The sequence below is a fragment of the Chiloscyllium plagiosum genome, chromosome 18, assembly GCF_004010195.1.
Source record: "Chiloscyllium plagiosum isolate BGI_BamShark_2017 chromosome 18, ASM401019v2, whole genome shotgun sequence".
In the NCBI taxonomy this organism is placed as follows: domain Eukaryota; kingdom Metazoa; phylum Chordata; class Chondrichthyes; order Orectolobiformes; family Hemiscylliidae; genus Chiloscyllium; species Chiloscyllium plagiosum.
In genome coordinates this window covers 30,292,775-30,313,643 of record NC_057727.1, presented here as the reverse complement: position 1 = coordinate 30,313,643, position 20,869 = coordinate 30,292,775, and the positions used below count along the sequence as shown (strand labels likewise).

The following is a 20,869-nucleotide window of genomic DNA, read 5'->3' as shown; positions in this document are numbered from 1 at the left end:
CCGAATTACAGCTTTCATGGAGAAGACAATATGAAGACAGATTGTGAACTGCAAAGCATCAGTAAAATTCTATATTCCAGAAATCATAATTAGACTTATTCAGTCACCAGTGGGCATAATTAGGAAAAGTTAGAATCTTGGAACAAGGCCAAAAGGACAGTAGCATACTTAAATATATTTTCTTTGTATAATTACATTTGCTTTATTCACTTCATGCAATCATTGGAAGCCTACAGGTAAGTGATCTGAAGTAATTAAAATAGAAATTAACCTACTTAATTACTGTAACATCAGAGACTGTGAACTGAATATCTATTAAGGCAGTTATGAGAAACTAAATACCACTGCAGAGAATGGGTCAAAATATATCATAAATAAATAGGAAACAGCTGATAAATGTTCCCAGTAATTAAGTAGAGAAAGGATGAGTTACACAGCAAAATAAATAACTTAATTGATGAAAGTTTAAATATACTTTAGAAAGACATTAATAAAATACATTACTTTTGAAATGCATAAAAGAGACTGCAAAATGAACAATAAATGCCACCCTCAAGCACTTATGCAATAAAACAATTACTAACCTGTACTAAATGGAATGGAATAGACAAAAGTGCCTGGAAGTTGTTCTGCTGATTTCCTGTACCACAGAGGGAAATGATCTGCAGTGAAAATACTTTCCCTGTCCTTTGCAGTCAAGAAATCTCTTGAAACAGAGAGAAAAAAATGTTTGTCCTATTTTGTTTGATTTGGTTTAATATTGTCAAAAAGTTAGATACAATGATTTTCCTGACATTAAATCATAATTACAACTGTTTCCCCTCCCAAAAGTTTCTACACAAACTGACGAAAACATGGTCTGCAACATTTAAATTAAGTAATTGTTTTCATTAACTAATTATAATTACAATTATTAACCTTTGGAGCATGATTTAAAATTTTAATTCAGCTGAAAAATTTACTGAAAAAAAAGTATTCCCAGTTCTGCACACATTATAAACGTTATAATGGAACGGATTTTGCAATCAGTGCTGAAGGAATACTGCACACAGTAATCGCATTGCCCTTACAGCTGCCCACAGTAATTTCCTGGAAATTTGATTGGTAACATGCAGTTATTGGTCACACACTACAGGGATTTGGCTCTTTTGTGAACAGGAGAGGCAGTGACTTGCCTCTTCAACAAATTAGATTGAAGAATTATCACTGATCCAGACAGAGTCTAAATCAGAAAGTGTAAGTTAGAATAAAAATGATAACAAAGAAAAAATTATTTAGTCATTTTTATACACCTACAATAAAAATGAAATTCTGATAGAAGGCAATGCCACACTTATAAATGTTAGTCTTCAGTACCAGAGGGTTGTTTGACAATGATTAAGATTTATCATTCCATTCAAAGTTCAGTTATATTTGAATAGACAGGGTCTAACTTGTTCTGGTATGTTTCATGGGTTTCTAAGTGGATACAACAAATTCATTGCACAAGTATTCACATGTATTTCAATTTTGAGTCTCCGTGTAAAATTGTTAAAAGAAAAACTTGTAGAGGAGCAGGGCAAATTAGACAGCAATTTCCAGATTTCAACATTTAACTGCACATGAGTAGATGCCTGAAATGCTAATCAGAGTGAGGAAATTAAAATAATTAGTATCAACAGAACAAAACAAATGGATAAATTTAAGAAACAAAATTTGACAAATCCTCAGGACCTAAGGGTCTGTTCAACAATGATAACGAAAGAAATAGTGGATGCATTGGTTATAGTTTTCCAAACTTTCTTAGATTCTTGAATAGCCCCAATGGTTTGGAAGCCAGCAGATGTAACACCACTATTGAGACATAGTCAATTTTCTCAACATATCTTAAAAAATTTGCCTCCTTAACTATTTACTCAACCCTTATAGCATTCATCTCATCTCATTCTTACCATGCACCGTATCTGGAAGAACTTGCCATTAGTCCTGGTTGCATCTTAAAAAGACAATTGTGCACCAGGACAAGCACTGTCAATCTAGAGCTGCCCTGCAGGGTTGCTGATGTTTGCCCCAAACATGGCAAACAAGGGGAAAATTGCATCCCACATTGTGGGCATTGTCCTGGATAGTGAAGTGAAGAGACCATCCTCTTCCTGCAGGACCAGTAGAGGAAGCCACCTCACCAGAATATGCCAGTCTTCTCTGAGGTGATCACACAGGTCAATGCAGTCAGCCATCTGGAAAAATGCATAACACTGTCGGAACAAGGTCAAAGACCTTCTCCAGCTGAAAATGTGTTGCTGGAAAAGCGCAGCAGGTCAGGCAGCATCCAAGGAGCAGGAGAAGCAACGTTTCGGGCATGAGCCCTTCTTCAGGAAAGACCTTCTCCACTCCACCAGTATAAGTGCCACCATCTTCTCTCTGGGAGCTCATAGCCACTTTACCTCTGCTACTGCACCCACCTCCACCAAGTCTCATGCTTTACCACTTAATCATCTGCAACATCTTCCTCACTCACTCTGACCCACCCCCAAACCCAACACAATACCCTCTGTGTTACCTACTCACTCACTCAGGACACCTTATACAGCTTTGTGATCCTTTTATCTTCCTTAATAATTGCCTCTCTCTCATTCCAGGAGAAAAACAGACAACAATAGGGCAGAAAGAGTTAAGACAATTGCGGGCTGACAGACATTGGTCCCTCACCCCTTATGTGCAGAGCATCCTGACTCTGACTCTCCCAAATGGCTGACTGACTGTCCAAACCCCTGGACTGTGAGTGGAGGATGCTCTTGACTTATTTTTCTCGGACTCCCTGATGAAAGACTTTACTTGACTGAGGATTGCTGACAGCAATGACAAGCTTTGAGTCTGCACTAAATAGCATGGCAATAGAGCAGGGCAGTGAGCCTGGAACTGATTTTTCTGGTTGAGGAGGCAATGTACAAAAATGGAAGGCAAGGCAAGGCAATGCAAGGTAGGTGTGCTGTGAACATCCAGATAGGCTCAGAATGCATGAGCGCTAAGAGAGCAAGCAAAGAACTCAGTGATGCAACCCAGATCAGCCCATGAGCTGAGTGTGTGTCCCTGTGTGCACAGTGTCCTTGCTGCTGCCTTACACTGACAGTTGCTGGTGCAGCCTAAGGTGCAGCTTTGAATTACAGAAGCATTCTTTAAGTTGACTGGAGATGTGCCATGAGGGTCCTACAGGTTGGCACATGCGGGATGTCAATGTCTGTGCATGTATTGTACATGTGGCTAGTGTCAATGAAGCATGCTCTGAGACTTTGCTGCCTGCTTTCAACATGAAAATGCTTTGAAGCAAGCAGCGAAGTGAAGTCACCAGGTACCCACACTGACTTACATGTTGAGAATTCTCAATGTCTAGCTTGTACAGCAAATCTATTAAGATGGGAAGCTACTTAGATAGATAGAACTACTAATGTGGCATTAATAAGTTCTTTAACATGCTATAATCGCCCTTAACAAGCAACTCATCACTGCCCAGTGAGAAATTTACCTTGCTGCTCTGCAGGTGCAAAAAAGATGCTGTCAAGACAGACCTCGCTAGACTTCTCATGTGATTCTCTCACAAATCTCACCATAGCCCACATTATTCAGGCACCTACGTGATTCTGCCCAATGTAATTTCAGATACAAGCAAATACGACTTCACAGTCACTCATTCAATGTTTTCTGTATTTCCTAAGTGATTGGTTACTCATATGAATGTTCTATGAGTTTGCACCCCATCCTCATTCTCATCTCCTGTTTGCAAGTTCCAACTTGCCAATTCATTCGTCAGGAATTCCATCTCCCACTTTTTACTGAATCAAACAATCCTTCTCCATAAACTTTTATCACTGCTTTTTAACAATAATGTAATTCCCTAAAGTAATGTCTCCTGATTTCAGAACACATGAGAAAGTGGCTAAAGCATTATCAGTGTAAAGCACAGTATTTCTTCCAATTGTTCTGAAATCTCAGTCTGAGACTCCCCTTCAAAGAATATTTAATTTTTGGTCCAATTCAAAAAATATCAAACACCAAAAATATTATTGCAGACATGTGACCACATCAGTGGTATTAAAATGGTTCAGACACCTCCACAAAGTTTTCTAATACAGTCATTGCAACTAGCAAGGTAAGGAGGCATGATGATAACCTTCAAAGCTGTGGACCTTACACTTACAGTCTATATCACATGGGCTGCTCATTCCCAATGGAAGCTTTAATCTGTGCATGTTAGATTTAGACCAAAGAAAAGATGATTCAGGAGAGTCAGAAACACTGTTATCTGCGCATTCATCACAATGTTTCTGCAAGCTTTAAACAAAGTAACCAACATAGTGATAATTTATTCCTAAAATGTTACTTTGAAGACTGCACAGGATTTGACTTAATATATACATTTAATTTTAAATAAGACAAAACTCCATGCTAATCCTGGAGCTGGTTACAGGACACAATAGCAGCGAAATGTGAAGAATCAAGACATCTTAGCACTGAAATTTCAGTCAAGTGTGTGTTTTGTGTTCTTAAATTACCATAATCTCTTGTACTACAGAGTTAATGTTACTCAGAACAACTTATACTTTCCATCAGTGGTTGTTACATCACAGTTTTTTCAGGTACTTTAAGTGGTGAGAGAGAAAAGATTGGAACACTTTGAATTGTCAAATATGCTTAAAAGATTATTTTTGCAAGAAAAAAATATTGTGAAGATTCTGAGTAAACTTGAATTGTTTGTGAATTACAACCCATCAACCATGCTGACATGACAAATGGGCTGCAAATATTGTAAATCAGAACATTTCATATATTAAGAATATTGCTGAAACAATCTTTTGCTTTCAAACCTAAGATACATAGTGAGATTATTAGATTTGCTAATGAGAATCAATTTATAAACAGAATTGATGAAAACAGCTTGGAATCCATTGAACTATAGCTAATAAACTGTTGTCTTTTTATAGTCTAATATATTTTTGCTATGGCCATCAATGAAACATGATCTGCATGATTTGGCCAAAGTACCAAAGTGTTGTGTCTGGTTGCTTCAATAGCTGTGTGCTATTCACTATAAAGGGGAATGGTCAATGCAAAGAAAGAATGCTTGTAAGGTGTCCCAAAATGAGGACAGATGGTTGACCACAAAATCTCAGCTATATCATCTGTTTCGTTGTAGGATTTGACGAATATTTGTGACAACATTTTGTGACAAGGGCTGGACATAATGCTGTAGTATCTTTCTATGAACTGATTTAAAATCATTGAAAGGCCTTGATCTCTGAAACTTTGTCCTGGTTCAAGTTAGGCTAACTGTCCAGAGGCTCGTTGATCATGCTGATTTGTTTTTTGATTAAAGATGGCGGCAGAGTGTGGCTACAGCAGATCTTATTCTTACATACCTTAAAATCGGTCTGCTCTTCTAAACCTCAATTCTAAGTCTATCAGAATTACCAACAATGTTCTTTTAAATCTACCTTCAGGTTTAAAGATTCTCCAAGTGATGAGGCCTGACTGCCTATGCTGAAACCACAAGCCTAGAGGAATCAAGAGCCTACCAGCTTTCCAAAAGCCTGACCTCCTCATGGAAACCTGGAACCAAGTCCAACTAGTGCAGGGACATGACCTGACCTCATGGTGACCTCATATTGAAGACGTCGGATCAGAACATCAGAACAGCAGCAAGACCCTCTGGGGCACTCAAGGCCATGACTAGTGCCTATGACCCTATCGGGAGAACACACTTACCTGTTGGAGTGGCAGATCTCCCTCACTGATACCTGGGATTGATGGGAGCAACCACCTACCCAGGAAATGTGGGAGATTTGCTGGAGGTGTGAGACTGAAACTTTGGAGTTTCAAGTCCTCCCTCCCCAGCATGTTCCTGGTAAACATTCAAACCATTAGAAACAAAATGGATTAAATTAAAGCTAGACTCACCTTCCAAAGGGAATTGAGAGACAGCTGAGTGCTCTGCCTTACAATGGCTCATTCCTTCTACACCTGACAGTGTTTTACAACCTGAGGGTTTCTCAGTTCACTAAATGGACTGCTTGGCATCCTTGGGCAAGGCAATGGGTGACAGACCTGCCTCCTAATCAACACCTCATGATGCCCCGACCCTGCAAGCTACTGCCCTCTGGACTTAGAATATCTTATAGTAAAGTGCTGTCTCTAGTATCCGCTGCATGAGTTCATCTCTGCTATCCTGACAACTAGGAGAAAGTGAGGACTGCAGATGCTGGAGATCAGAGCTGAAAATGTGTTGCTGGAAAAGTGCAGCAGGTCAGGCAGCATCCAAGGAGCAGGAGAATCGACGTTTTGGGCATAAGCCCTTCTTTCCTGAAGAAGGGCTCATGTCCGAAACGTCGATTCTCCTGGTACTATTTGGCTGTATACCACACAAAGTATTACTATATATGACAACTATAAATCAACTCAAACTCTTATATCATTTTCTCCCTTCTTTCCAACAATGCACCATGTACATGTGTTTGTTATGCAAGAATAGATGAGGGAAGAACTATGTTGGCTTGTCTTCCAAATGTGAGAGCTGCCAGTCAGGTTAACTATTGCTTTAAGAAGTAGCAGACAGATTTATCACGGCTATCTGAAATTCATCCTAGATTTTACCAGTATTTTTGTAGTCATCATTGGAAACACCAGAGGATATTATTGTTTTTATTTATTCATTTCTGAAAGCAACAGGAAGTTTGAATATCATTCTTTATCGGCTATCAATAATCCATAAGGGGAAGATTCATTCTTTTTGAATATCTGAAATTCTGATAGAATGTCATTGGAGGGCCAATCCATGTTGACATGCTTATTTTCCATCCTTAATGTGCAAGTTTGTATTCTTTACAAATTCTAGTATGCAAACGATAACCATAAAACCATCAATGATTGTCAGGAAAAATCTATCTGGTTCACTAATGTCCTTTCGGGAAGGAAATCTGCTATCTTTCCTGGATCTACATCTGACTCCAGATACAGAGCAATTTGCTTGACCTTCAATTGTCCTCTGGGCAACTAGGGATGGGTAATAAATACAGGCTCGATCAGCGATGTCCTCCTATTCATGAATTAATTTAAAAAATACCTTTGATACCAATTTATTGTGACTAGCTTCTAATGTCCATGTTCTGCCATCATGGAATGATACAGTTTTCTATATGCTAGTCCATTTAACATAACTTCTATTGAGACAGGAATCTAGAAGTTTATAAACAACTAACTGCATGCACAGATATGACATCTCAGACTTAGATATACACTCTTGATCATATGTTTACATATATATTCCATTTAACTCATAGTTGATGAACTGACTGACTAACTGAATGCCGAACTGATAGTTCAATGCAATCTTTTATACCAGTGTCACACAACACAATGTCATAATAGATATCTTAAAGGCTTAATACTTTCTGAGATCTGTGCAATAATACAATGCAGTCAGTCTGGTAGTGGTGGGAAATATGACAGCTAATTTCTACATAGAAAGGACCAGACAACCTGTTTCACAATATTCACTCAGACTCCAGTGGAATTAGTACCAGCATGAGTGCACCTTCTCCATCTGTCCTGACTACCACATTTCTGTAAGTGCAAGTTTATAATGAGTTAGAATTGCACCATCTACCATTAATTATAGTTGACAGAAAGGCAACTAGAACCTGCACTCAATTTTAGTATTTCTACTTTTGTTTGTTCTGAAGCCACTTCCTGATTTCTACCATTAGGCCCTCCCAATCACCACCTCATGTCCCCCATTCCTTAGCTGTCTAGATTCCCCATAGTGATCCTTCTATTTTCACTTGTCCTCCTATGCATAGTTTTCTCTCTCTTAATAATTGCTTTCTCATTAATAACCTGCTGAGAGGCAACATTAGTGATACAGTGGCTTTGAAATGTGAAGCCTCTTTGACAACAGTGAGGCTCAGTCTTTGCAGTGCTTTAGTGAGGCTCAGCACAAGCTGGAAGAACAGCATCTCATTTTCCACTTGGACTCAACATTAAGCTCAATCATTTTAGAACCTGAACACCTTCCTCTGTGGCCTTTACTAACCCGCACACTCTGTCACAGCATGGCCTGCTTTCAGCACATCCAATTCATTTTCACCTACTAATGGTCCTCATTATCAGCTTTTCTCCCTCCCTGGAATACTACCAACCATCCCTTTGTGCTTAACCATAGTTCTCTCTCTGGGTGACATCTCTGCCTGTCCTAGCTCTCCTTCCCCACCCCAAATCCCTGTCGTCAGTATACAGAGGAACCTTGATTATCAAAAATATCAATTATCCAAATTTTGGATTATCCGAAGAAGATCTCAAGATCCAGATAGAAACATTACATCAAAGACGTGTTTCCAACACTGATCTCGTAATTTGTTTGCAGTGATTAAAGGTGAACTCAGTTTATTGAAATGCTGCTGAGAATGGTGCTGGACATCAATGGGAGCCCAGGCACCATCTTCAAATGACTGACTACCCACCCACCCTCTCTCTCCCCCCACACTTTCCCTGGAATTCGATACCCTAAACCCTCCAGATAATCTCTCCGACATTGTCCTGTACAGGGCAAACGTGGAACCTATCAAAACGTTGCAATAAAAAGTTGTGTGTGCGCGCGCTACTATGTGGTGTCCGGTCCGGCTGCCCTGGGTGGTGTGGGGTCAGGGGCACATGGGTGGGGGGGGCGGGGGCGGTGTTGGATGGGGTTAGGATGGCGGACGGGTGGATGGGGGCTCGCGCGCGGTGTGCTGCTGCCTGGTCTCCTGAACGCGGAGCGGACTGAACAGAAAATAGCGCTCGCCCATCTCATTTGGATAATCAAGGTTCCTCTATAAAATCACTTTTGTCTAGCTACTACCAGTTCTGAACAAGCGTCACTGGATTTGAAATGTTAACTCTGCTTTCCTTCCACAAATACTGCCAGACCTGCTGAATTTTTTCAGCAAGTTCTGTTCTTGTTTCAGATTTCAGTATTTGCAATTCTTTATTTTATTTTGTATGTTTTGTATGAGCTGGATTTGATTTAGAATTGTACAAAAACAGTTCAAATGTACAGCCTGCTCATTTTTTTCATTCTGGGTTGGTTACTTTTTGAAGAGGAGAAAGTGAGGTCTGCAGATGCTAGAGATCAGAGCTGAAAATGTGTTGCTGGAAAAGCGCAGCAGGTCAGGCAGCATCCAGGGACAGGAGAATCGACGTTTCGGGCATAAGCCCTTCTTCAGGCTTTTGCCCGAAACGTCGATTCTCCTGTTCCTGGATGCTGCCTGACCTGCTGCGCTTTTCCAGCAACACATTTTCAGCTACTTTTTGAAGAGTCAGTGCGGATTTGTTGGGCCAAAGGGCCTGTTTCCATACTGTAGAGATTCTAATACGATGTAATCTAAAGGCCACATTTTGTATTTTGGATTGAATCCATCCAGTTTGAATTCTATCAGTGCTTTTTAAAACTATTATATCACAAATACATTTTAAAATGTGGATTAAGAGAGCATTACTTCAGAATTGGATGTAAAAGTGAAATATTCAAAATTCTGAAGTGCTGAAACTAGAGAAATGAACGTGAATGATCTGATTATAAAACTTACGCCTATATAGAAAGGCCATTCTATCCATCAATTGGATTATTCAGTGTTTTAGAGTAAACCAAAAGACACTACACTACTTGTACCCAATCTGAAAAGACTACTGTACTTGCACTTAAAACAGATTAGAAAAGGCTGGAGAGTTCCCAGTGTTAACATTTAAAAGGTCCTTGTGCTTTCTCTTAAAGAAAACCCCACAAATTTCCAGGTGCAATATTGCAACCACTTCCTTGTTGAAACAGAACACAAAAATTTTCCACAACTCCTCATCCACTTAATTGGGCATCGAGTTAACTTAATTGGGGTTAACAGCAACCATCTGGGGCACACCCTGGTTTTGGAAATTCAATTAACCAAGCCCAGGTGTTGTAGGACTTGGAACAATAGGTGACACTTTCACAGTAGGTAATACATATAAAATGTTTACATTGCAAAATGAAAAGAGGAAGCAGTTCTGCTGATCCAAATTCCACCTCTGGTAATGTTAAAATTGTCCTGTTTATGTTACAATGGTCTGGAATTTGCAGGAACAGCGATTTGGTGACAAACACTATGAGTTAGACCATTGTGCTTCTCAATTCTCCAGTGGTGAATTCATGCCACAATTTGCTGGAAAAATAATTAGCATACCCTGCAGCAAGCATAACTCTGGGCTGGAAGCAATGTGGCCAATGCGTAGGCACATCTAAGGAACCAAGGTCTGACAGAACAGAGCAATATTAGATTATTTAACAAGGCCATATTTAGAAGCAAGAGTTCTGATCTCATTATGTGAAGTGGGGCACTGTTTGAATAGACTGTATCTAAGGACAGATTTGATTGAGGAGCTTCTACTGAAATAATAATGTATTCTTCCGAGACTTAAGGACATATTACATAGGAGCATAAGTAGGTCATTCAGCCCATCAAATCTACTGGACCATTCAATCAGATCATGACTGACCTGATAATTGTAATGATAAGAACAGAATAAAATCTGATATTAATAACTGCACTTTCCTGTCTTTTCCCCATAACCTTTGATAACCCTTACTGATTACAAATCTGTCTATCTCAATCTTGAATATACTAAACAACTTGAACACAAGACCGGGGTTGATGTTCAAAAGGCTACAATGGGTGAATGCTGCTGTATCAGAGGTGTTGTCGTTTGGCTGTGAAGTTAAGAACAGTCATTTGCCATCTCAAGTGAATGTAAAAGAATTCATGCAATTATTTGAAAGAAGAGCCCAAGAATTCTTGCGGGTGTCCTGGCTAATATTTATTCCTCACATATAACAAAGTATCTCATTTTACTATACTGTTGGCTGTGGGATTCTTGTATGCAAATTGACTGTCCGTTTTCTTCCCTGACATTAAAATATTTAAAAGTAACTCATTGACCGCAATGTTGGGATATCCTGAGGTCTTGAACAGTGCCATATAAATGTCTTTATAAATGTATACATTAGCTTTAAAAGGTCACCATAGAACAGTCTTCCTAGCCATGTTTCATTATCAATTGCAGTTCATACTTCACGCTTATTGCAGAAGCTCAATAAATACACATTTAAAATTGTCAGTTGTATGGAAACAGCACACGAATGAACTCATCGTATAAGGCAGTTCGGACCTGAATGGGCCAACAAATGAGATTGGTTCTGTAGTGATTTTAATGAGGTGAGCAGCTGGGCATGAGTTCTTTGTTTGGGGCTGTTAACATGGTCCAATCAGGGAGCCCAGGCTGACACATGAAAAAAGGCTGAGTATCAGACATACTGACACTCTGGTACCTGAATTGGAATGAAGCAGTATGACATCAAGGGCTGTTCATGTGTACATAAATGGTGACTTGCTGATGGGATACTGGCCTGTGTGGAGTTATTTCAAGTTCTGCCCATCAGGATAGAAAGGACTACAGTATCTTGTGGTGCAGTTGTAGCATCCTTACCTGTGGACCAGAAAGTCTGGATCAAGTCCTACCAACAACTGAAATGCCATACCATGATGAGAAAGAACTGTACCTGAGAGGAGCTAAGCAATATCCTAACCAGAGTTTCTAGAGAGTTGTTAGAATTCTGCGGTTATTACCAATTCTGTATGAGAATGTTTCAGTGGCTGTAAGTTGAGCTTGCTGTTAAATTGAGCCTAATATCTTTCAAGAGACAATCATGTATCTTAGTTGTATTGTGACTAATTATTGAGTAATATCCAATAATCCTTAATGTTTATCAAGACTAAGCCGACTTCCTGAGTAAGATGTCATGTGGCCATCCTTCCACATATGGTGTCAATGACTGAGAAAGATCAATGGCCATGAATATACACAATACATCCCAGATAGGCAGAAACCAACACATGGTGACCAAAGTTAGAGTCTGAAAATTTACCTTAGCTACACTATATATGAGATCTAAGTTCTATTTTCAGGCAACTTGCTGACGAGCTGAATACTTGACTGAATCTGAGCCCTCTACTACCACTGAGTCATAACTTAAGGTCTGTGTCAGTCACAGTGGTATTAATTTAGCAAAATCAACCTCACTTTGTTATTAATGGAGTCGGCGAGCTTGTCACAATTCTGGATCCCTCTCCTCAGTAGTATCACTAGGAAATGGGAATCCATTGATTAGATCACCCAATAGAAATGTCCACAAATTCCCCTTTCTTTCACTTTCAAAACAAGTGATGTGCCTTGTCATTTCAGAATATCTGGTATTAGATGTAAATTACAAATTGTGGATGTAAGGCTCACAGTAGTGTTTGAGGATGAGGCTATGAAAGTTAGGTATGTGACCTAACTGATAGAGATTGACGATAAGTAACTGATAGTGGTATTGTGTTATTGAGCAATATCTGAGACTAATGATGCTAATGGTCAGATATGAAATTTGAAAAAGCATTTACTGATCTTGACTACTCAGATGTTGTTATTGAACTTCTTGTTGACTACATCCTGGTCCTAAGACTTAACTCCTACTGTTAACTGGTTGTCCAGCATGTGCAGTCCTCACTTTGACTGGTTGTCTGGGTGACTTGCCTTCTGGCAAATTGTCAGGAGGTCACCTGACAGTCCATGGATGTTATAAACCTCTCATGCTTGACCAAGGCCTCCAGTGCATCAACAGAAAATCTTGTAATCTGTTTGCAATTGTTGTATCTTTCGTAGGTCACAATCAGATGGAGAATCTTTTCCTTATTTATTCATTGCTGGTGAGGCCAGAATTTATTGCCCATTCCTAATTGGTGATAAGCTGCCTTCTTGATCTGCTGCAGTCCATATGGTGTAGGTAAACCTACAATACTGTGAGAAAGTTTGACCCAGTGACAGTTGATAAGACTAATGCTGGAATAATGCACTGTTATTCTAGTCTCATTACTCCAATGCTTCATAACAGCTTATGAAAATACATTTTTTTCCCAGTTAACAAGATAACCAATTAAGTCCCTCATTTATATCAGGTTTTATGCAAAAATATCCATAATACATGTTTCTTAATAAATACAATTAGGGTTAATTATTAAACAAAACATATTCAATATAGATGCAATTAATTGGTTGACATACACAGTAAGTAAAATAAAAGTACAAATACTTATCACAACAAATATCCTAAAACACAAATGCATTCTTCAGGAAAAGAGGGGAAAATGGCTTTCTGGAGAAAGAAACATTTCTGACCAATGGATTATTCTTGAAAACAAAGGATAAAGTGCAGAAAGCTTGAAAATTTGTTGTGCTGAAGTTCTGGCATGTGTGGTCATCAGTAATCATACACAGTTGTTGCTGAAGTCCTGCAGAGAGATATAATCTTGAGAAATGTTTTCAAGTACTCCTTCAAGAGAACAAATGAGTTCCTGAACTAATGTGGAAGCTTTTCTTTTCAGAAATTGGAAAGGTCACCTGGGCCGTTTGTTCGTAGTAAGCTTTCTTCCAATTAAGTTTATTCTTAGCAGGTTTTCCTTCTACTGAACCAGATAGAACAAATACCTCTCCAATCATTAGACTGAGTTTTTTGAAGAAGTAACAAAGAGGATTGATGAGGGCATTGCGGTAGATGTGATGTATATGGACTTCAGTAAGGCATTCAACAAGGTTCCCCATGGGAGGCTGGTTAGCAAGGTTAGATCTCATGGAATACAGGGAGAACTAGCCATTTGGAGATAGACCTGGCTCAAAGGTAGAAGACAGAGGGTGGTGGTGGAGGGTTGCTTTTCAGACTGGAGTCATGTGACCAGTGGAATGCCACAAGAATCAGGGTGCTGGGTCCACTACTTTTCATCGTTTATATAAATGATTTGTGAGCATAAGAGGTATAGTTAGTAAGTTTGCAGATGACACCAAAATTGGAGGTGTAGTGGACAGCAAAGGAAGTTACCTCAGATCACAATGGGATCTTGATCAGGTGGGCAAATGGGCTGAGAAGTGGCAGATGGAGTTTAATTTATATAAATGCTAGGTGCTGCATTTTGGCAAAGCAAATCTTAGCAGGACTTATACACTTAATGGGAAGGTCCTAGTGAGTGTTGCTGAACAAAGAGACCTTGCAGTGCAGGTTCATAGCTCCTTGAAAGTGGAGTCGCAGGTAGATAGGATAGTGAAGAAGGCATTTGGTATGCTTTCTTTTATTGGTCAGAATATTGAGTACAGAAGTTGGGAGGTCATGTTGTGGCTGTACAGGACATTGGTTAGGCCACTGTTGGAATATTGCATGCAATGCTGGTCTCTTCCTATCGGAAAGATGTTGTGAAACTTGGAAAGGTTCAGTAAAGATTTACAAGGATGTTGAGCTATAGGGAGAGGTTGGATAAGCTGGGGCTGTTTTCCCTGGAGCTTTGGAGGCTGAGGGGTGATCTTACAGCGGTTTATAAAATCACGAGGAGCATGGATAGGATAAATAGACAAAGTCTTTTCCCTGGGTGGCAAGTTCAGAAGTAGACGGCATAGGTTTAGGTTGAGAGGGGAAGAATATAAAAGAGACCTCAGGGGCAACATTTTCACGCAGAGGTTGGTACATGTATGGAATGAGCTGCCAGAAGAAGCGGTGGAAGCTAGTATAATTACAACATTTAAAAGGCATCTGGATGGGTATATAAATAGGAAGGATTTGGAGGGATATGGGCCGGGTGCTGGCAGGTGGGACTAGACTGGGGTGGGATATCTGGTTGGCATGGACGGGTTGGACCAAAGGGTCTGTTTCTGTGGTGTATATTTCTAGGACTCTGACTATTCAAAACAGCTTCAGCAGGTTGAGAGAAAATTACCAGCCATGTGTACAATGAACTTTTAATGACCCTTATTAAATAAAATATTCCGGGCATATTCACAAAATGGAAATAAGTTCCTTTCTCTGCAATTCTTCAAGAAATAAGCCTGCCCAGCATCTTTATAACATAGTGAAGGACTGACAATATAGTTCCAAGTCAGGATGATGTGTGGTTTGGAGGGGACCACATAGGTGGTGGTATTCCTATGTATCAGCTGCTTCTTGGTGATAGAGGTCACTGGTTTGGAAGGTGTTGTTTAAGGAGCTGGTGAGTCATTGCTGTGAATCTCATTAATGGTATACATTGATGCCATGGTTCATTGGTGGTAGAGGAAGTGAATGTTCATAGTCCAATCAAGAAGGCTGTTACATTTTTGATGGCATTGAACTTCCTGAATGTTGTTGGAGCTGTGCCCATTCAAGCAAATAGGTGTATTCCATCACACATCTGAAATGTGACATGTAAGAGGGTGGACAGATTTTGAGGAGTCGGGGGGTGAATTGCTCAGCGCAGAATTTCCACTATCTGACCTGCTTTTGCAGCCACAGTATTTACACTGTTGGACAAATTCATTTCTGGTCAATGGTAACCCACAGGATGTTTGGTTAGTGGGAAATTCAGTAAGAGCAATGCAATTGAATGTCAAGGGACAATGTTTGAATTATCTTTTGTTGGCGATGATTATTGGCTGGCACATATGTGGCATGAGTATTACTTGCTACCAATCAGCTCAAGTTTAAATGTTGTCCAGGTTTTGTTGCAGAATGCATCAGTATTTCAAAAGTCACAAATGGTGCCGTACCCATCACTTACTCCAGTCCAAATCTCTTCTTTAAGGGTTACAGACTAGCTGTGACAACCACGTCCAATTTTGAGCATCTTGCTGAAGAATGAGCCATTTAACAGCACAATTGGTGCTCCCAGCTATCACAGTAGTTAGTAAGTAGCACAATACTAGCATGGGACCTGACCGGTAGGCAGTAGTGCAAATTAATTCCACATCACAAATCTCCCACCCATTTTGAGGGTATACAATTTAGCCTTTCTAGTATTTTCTTCACCAGCACTTGCCTTAGCTGTTGATCTTTTATTTGGGGATGTTGTTTTTTCTACATGGATGCACTGCATGTTTGGTGCGAAATGCAGAAGAAATAAAACTATTACCACACAGTCACTGCTTTTCAGTTGGATAATTAACTTTGCAGTGGTTATGTGTGCCCTTAGCTTCAACCCTGTATCATATAGCAAGACAGCTGATGTTCATACAACATGAAGCAATGACCTTGTCCATTTTAGTTCAGAATGTTTTTTACATAGCTGAACTCATTTAAATAACAACAAAGGTGTTAACAGCACTACTCGTGCTGGCAGTAACCTTGTAACATAAAACTCGCTCTGTATTGGGAATCCGAAACAGCAAGCACCACTGCATTTGTGACCATCAATAAAATTGCTTCTGTCTTTTCTATCACAAAATGTAAAGGTGAAAGCAAATGTGGCTCAGTGCCTGAAGTATTTTGCATTTTCCTCTGTACAAATATCAAGTGGTTTTGTTACTACTCGTCTACACAGAGCTCATGTCGCGACTGAAGAGATTTCAACCTTTAAGTATTGACATTCGTGAGATAGGATCTCCAAAGCTTGTCTGGGAACAGGGGGTACCTGAGCTTCCCAGCAGTATCTAAATGCATGGAAAGAATTCATGGTGGGCCAGGAGGCAAAATTTCTAACTCCTGTCAGATTTTGAAGATTTTGGAGGCCTTTTCTGCAAAAATACAAGAGCTAAAGCTTTCAAACATTACTCACATCCTTAACATTCACACCATCCTAAAACATATCAGAGCATAAACAGAAATATTTTTTCTTCTATTTGAGTTCAGATAGACAGTGGAAGTATTTCAACCTCAGCTGACCAAAACTGACATAGCTTGCTGTAAATAACATAGAGTCGAATTTCCCAATCTAGTAAATTCAGCCCATTTAAAAACTGCTTTCTTTCCCCTACATTGTTGCTCAAACTCACTTGCATAACAACATACACCCAATCTATCATGAACCGTCACAGTTGGGCAGCATTTTTAAACACTTTTAAAAAAAAACTTTTGCTGAATATATTTCTTATTTATTTGTTTAATGCAGCTAAAAAATATTACTGCAAAAAATAACATTTTGAAACAGTGCCAATCCAGTGCCTATAAATAATCCAAGTTCAAATTACCCAGAATGACTTGAAGAACAATTTTCTCATTGGATTGAGATAAAATACTCAGCTCCAATGTACAGGTAAAGTTGCCATAGTCTTATGAGACCATAGCGCTGCTCTTAAATTAGAGAGAGAGAGAGAGACAGCTGGTGGTGGTTTAACCTGAGGGTCACCATGCGCTAGGTGAGGGGAGAGGTTGAGAAGGAGAATCTTCATAGTAACCTCAGTCAGTGCAGGAATTAAACCCATGCGTTACTCTGTACCTCAAACGAGCCATCCAGCCAACTGAGCTAAACCAACTCCTGCTCCATAGTAAATCAAAATCAAAAAATTTTCCAATTACCTATTCATGTCTTGTGGCACTTGAAAGTTCCAGCTTAATTTCTGGAGCCTCTTCAAAGGCCTGCAAACTAATGCCAGTAGTGGAAAATCTCAGTGATAATTAATTTACCCTGGTGGTGTGGGCAATTTTGTGGGTATAGCCTGTTTATAGTGCAATGCTTTTAAAACCTATGTAAAACTGCACATATTCAAACTGCATTGAATGCAATTTGAACTTAAAAGTCTATGATCTTTTGTACCAGTTACATGATAAAGGGGGGAATTTACATCTGCAGGCCATAATACAACACCACTAGTGTCTTCTTTGAGTGAATATTGAAAATACAGGGAACTTGCTGCAAACTTAACAGAGTATAATTTGCACATCATGATACATGTGTAAATCTCCCAGCAGTTTTAGTGAAGAAATTTATGTTTCTGTGATGTCAGTCAGTTTCTCCAGTCCACTAAAGGAATAATTGAAACTGTGGAGTATTTCCTTCAAGTAGTAAATTGCTCTTAAATATTTAAATATTATGTGCTTTTATAGATTTCTTACTTTTCCTGTTCCCCTTGTTTCTAAGTTGCTCTCAGTTTAATCTTTCTTTCCCAGTCCTTGTTTCTCTTTCTGGACCTAATTTGACCTGAATTGCTCCTATATCCTTCTCTGATATTCCTCTATTTAATACTTTGTCTTCAAATCACTTGGTTAAAGAAACAAATTGTTACTCATCATCCACCAACGTCCAAGATGTTGTTCAGGTGTGCCATTGTTAAACATAATTGGAGCTGAAAGGTAAGATGGCTCCATTCCCACAAATTCTGGCCATTATCAACATATTCATGATATATTTAATAAGCTAAACCTGTAATAATTAATGGTATTTTAAAAACCTCACATTACTAAGGATACAATCATTTAACTACAGAATAAAGGTTGACATATATGGGACAGAATTTAAAGAACAATGTGTAGCGATTAGAACAAGGGCCATATGGATCTCATTTGAGTATGAGATCCCTGATTGGGGTTGTTAACCTGAGCCAATCAGGGAATCCTGCCTGACAGAGATAAACAGGAATCTCAGAGATTGTCACTCATCTAGGGAACTGGCTCTGAGCTAGCTGGTCTGAGCCTATGTACTGTGCATGCATAAATAAAGGGTGACTTGGTGACAGGATATCGGCCTCTATGGAGTTATTTCCCAATGTTCGGAAGGAAGCCATGTAAACTTGTGAAATTATATTCAGTAATTGCAATTAAAAAAAACCAATGAAGTGAGAATCCATATGCAAGATTTCCATAGTTCCAATGTTCAGCTTTGTAACAAATACCTTCTTCCACTGATTGCAAAATTTTACAGAGAAGTACTATAAGACATTATAATGCTTTACAAACCTTCCACTAACATAAAAACTTATGACATGGATTTATTGAAATGTAATCATTATGTAATTTTACTTACTGAAGCATTTGAATATTTATAGTTATTTATGAACTGTAACAGAATAAGACAAAATATCTACTCTGTTAAGTAAGATGTCATTAATTGACGATGAAGCTTACTGATTAGTACGTTGTTCTTGTCCAACAAACAGATTGACACGGCTTAGGCCTGTGCGTGTTCCCAGAAAAGAAACTTCAACACCTTTGTCAGCATTTCTGGAAGAAGATGTCCCAAACATTAAGTACGGTTAAAACACAACAACAATCAATCCACACTAAAGTAAGATCCATATCACAACTGCAAGTATGAAGAACTCCTATTGCTATCCCATCCCTCTCTATTCAATAAATATGTTGCAAGATAATACCATAGAAAGAAAGCTGAAAGAAATCAAATGAAGCATGAAATAGACAAAATGGAGAAAAATGATGAAAATGAAAAACTGTATTTGTACTATTTGATTTTGATATAAAAATACTAATAGTTTTATTTGTGAAATATATTAATAAATATTTATTAAAATGTCTCAATATCTTACAATGTGGTGCTGCATTAAGATGATATTTGTTTTAATGTGATTTTACAGCCAAGATTGAGTATAAGTAAACACTGAACAAAAATAGGGATAGAATGGGATAGCCAGTTCTGTCATTCAATAACATTGTGCCTCAACTTTTATGTCCTATCTCCATTCTCCTTTGTGCCAAGAATCTATTGATCTCAGGTATGAACTTTTTTTATTTTTTCATGGGATGTAAGCATCCTTGGGAAGTCCACATTCGCTATGACTGAGCATTCACAATTCATCCAGGCTAGAGAGTTCCAAAGATTCACAAAGCCCTGGATGTAGAAATTTAATAGAGAAACATAGAATAGTTATGACAACTAGTGAGAAAAAAATACAAAACTAGCAGCTCTGATGATTTATCAGGTCCAGGAGACCTCTCATCAACAGAAAAGGTTCTTAAAGAAATTGGCTGTAATCTTCCAAATTTCCCTAGATTCTAGAAAGGTTCCATTGGAATGAAAATGTAACACCTCTGTTCAAGAAAGCAGGGAGACAGAAAACAGGAAGCTATAGGCTGGTTGGTTTAATACCTGTCATTAACCAGAAGATGTAGAAATTGAAATATGCCATTTGGCTCACTGAGTCTGCTCTACCATTCAATGAGATCATGGCTGGTCTGAATCCTCAACTCAACTTTCCTACCTGTTCCCATTAACCCTTGATTCCCTTTGATACTGATTAAAAATATATCTCAGCCTTGAATATACTTAATAATCCAGATTCTCCTGCACTCTGCAGTAAAGATTTTATGATGATTTTACACACTTTGTTCTAAATAACTAATACCTTATCTTGACACTGGCCTAGATGGTTGAAGAATCAATTGTGTTTCCAAAACAATGATTAGCACTAAGATCCATTTATAACAGAACCAAACTTTTACAGGTTTACGGGTTGAGAAATTGGCATGGGGGATAATCTAACTCCCAGAAGTGGGAAACCCAAACACAACAAGGCCACATGAACTCTGTGGTGCCTTCAAGCTGCTCCCAGTTTTTCTGGAGCAACAGACTGATCCCAACCTAAGTTATGAATCCTTGGAAAGGTTTTTAATACTTTTGAAGGGTGGACAAAGTCCGTAAAGCTATGAAACTATGATGTTGTTTCAATGGACAGTCCTCTAAAAATTGAAACACATTGACCATCTGCGTCTGAACAAAAAAAACTGTTCTTGCAGCTTCCGAAGACATTTATTGGCATAACTCTAAGTGTTATTATAGCATTACTAATGCTTTGGTCCTTTTCAAAATCTAAAACTATAACAGTGGGAGGTAGTACATTCAGTTTGATTGATAGTTCAAAGAGTTACAAAGAAGGGCTTATGCCCGAAACGTTGATTCTCCTGTTCCTTGGATGCTGCCTGACCTGCTGCGCTTTTCTAGCAACACATTTTCAGCTCTGATCTCCAGCATCTGCAGTCCTCACTTTCAGTTCAAAGAGTTATTAAGGGATTAGTTACCTTTAATATGGACGTTTGAATGCATTGATTGTT

At 38.9% G+C, this 20,869-nt stretch overlaps 1 protein-coding gene across 1 annotated transcript in view; it reads right to left on the bottom strand.

The window, feature by feature from the left end:
- Positions 1-20,869, bottom strand: part of cacna2d3a (calcium channel, voltage-dependent, alpha 2/delta subunit 3a) — a 645,952-nt gene that overhangs the window by 225,400 nt on the left and 399,683 nt on the right. Inside the window, exons 24-25 of the mRNA XM_043708636.1 lie at positions 18,929-19,024; positions 585-706 (exon numbers count right to left, since the gene is read on the bottom strand). Coding sequence (XP_043564571.1) covers positions 585-706; positions 18,929-19,024 — 218 coding nt within the window. The remainder of the gene's footprint in view (positions 1-584; positions 707-18,928; positions 19,025-20,869) is intronic.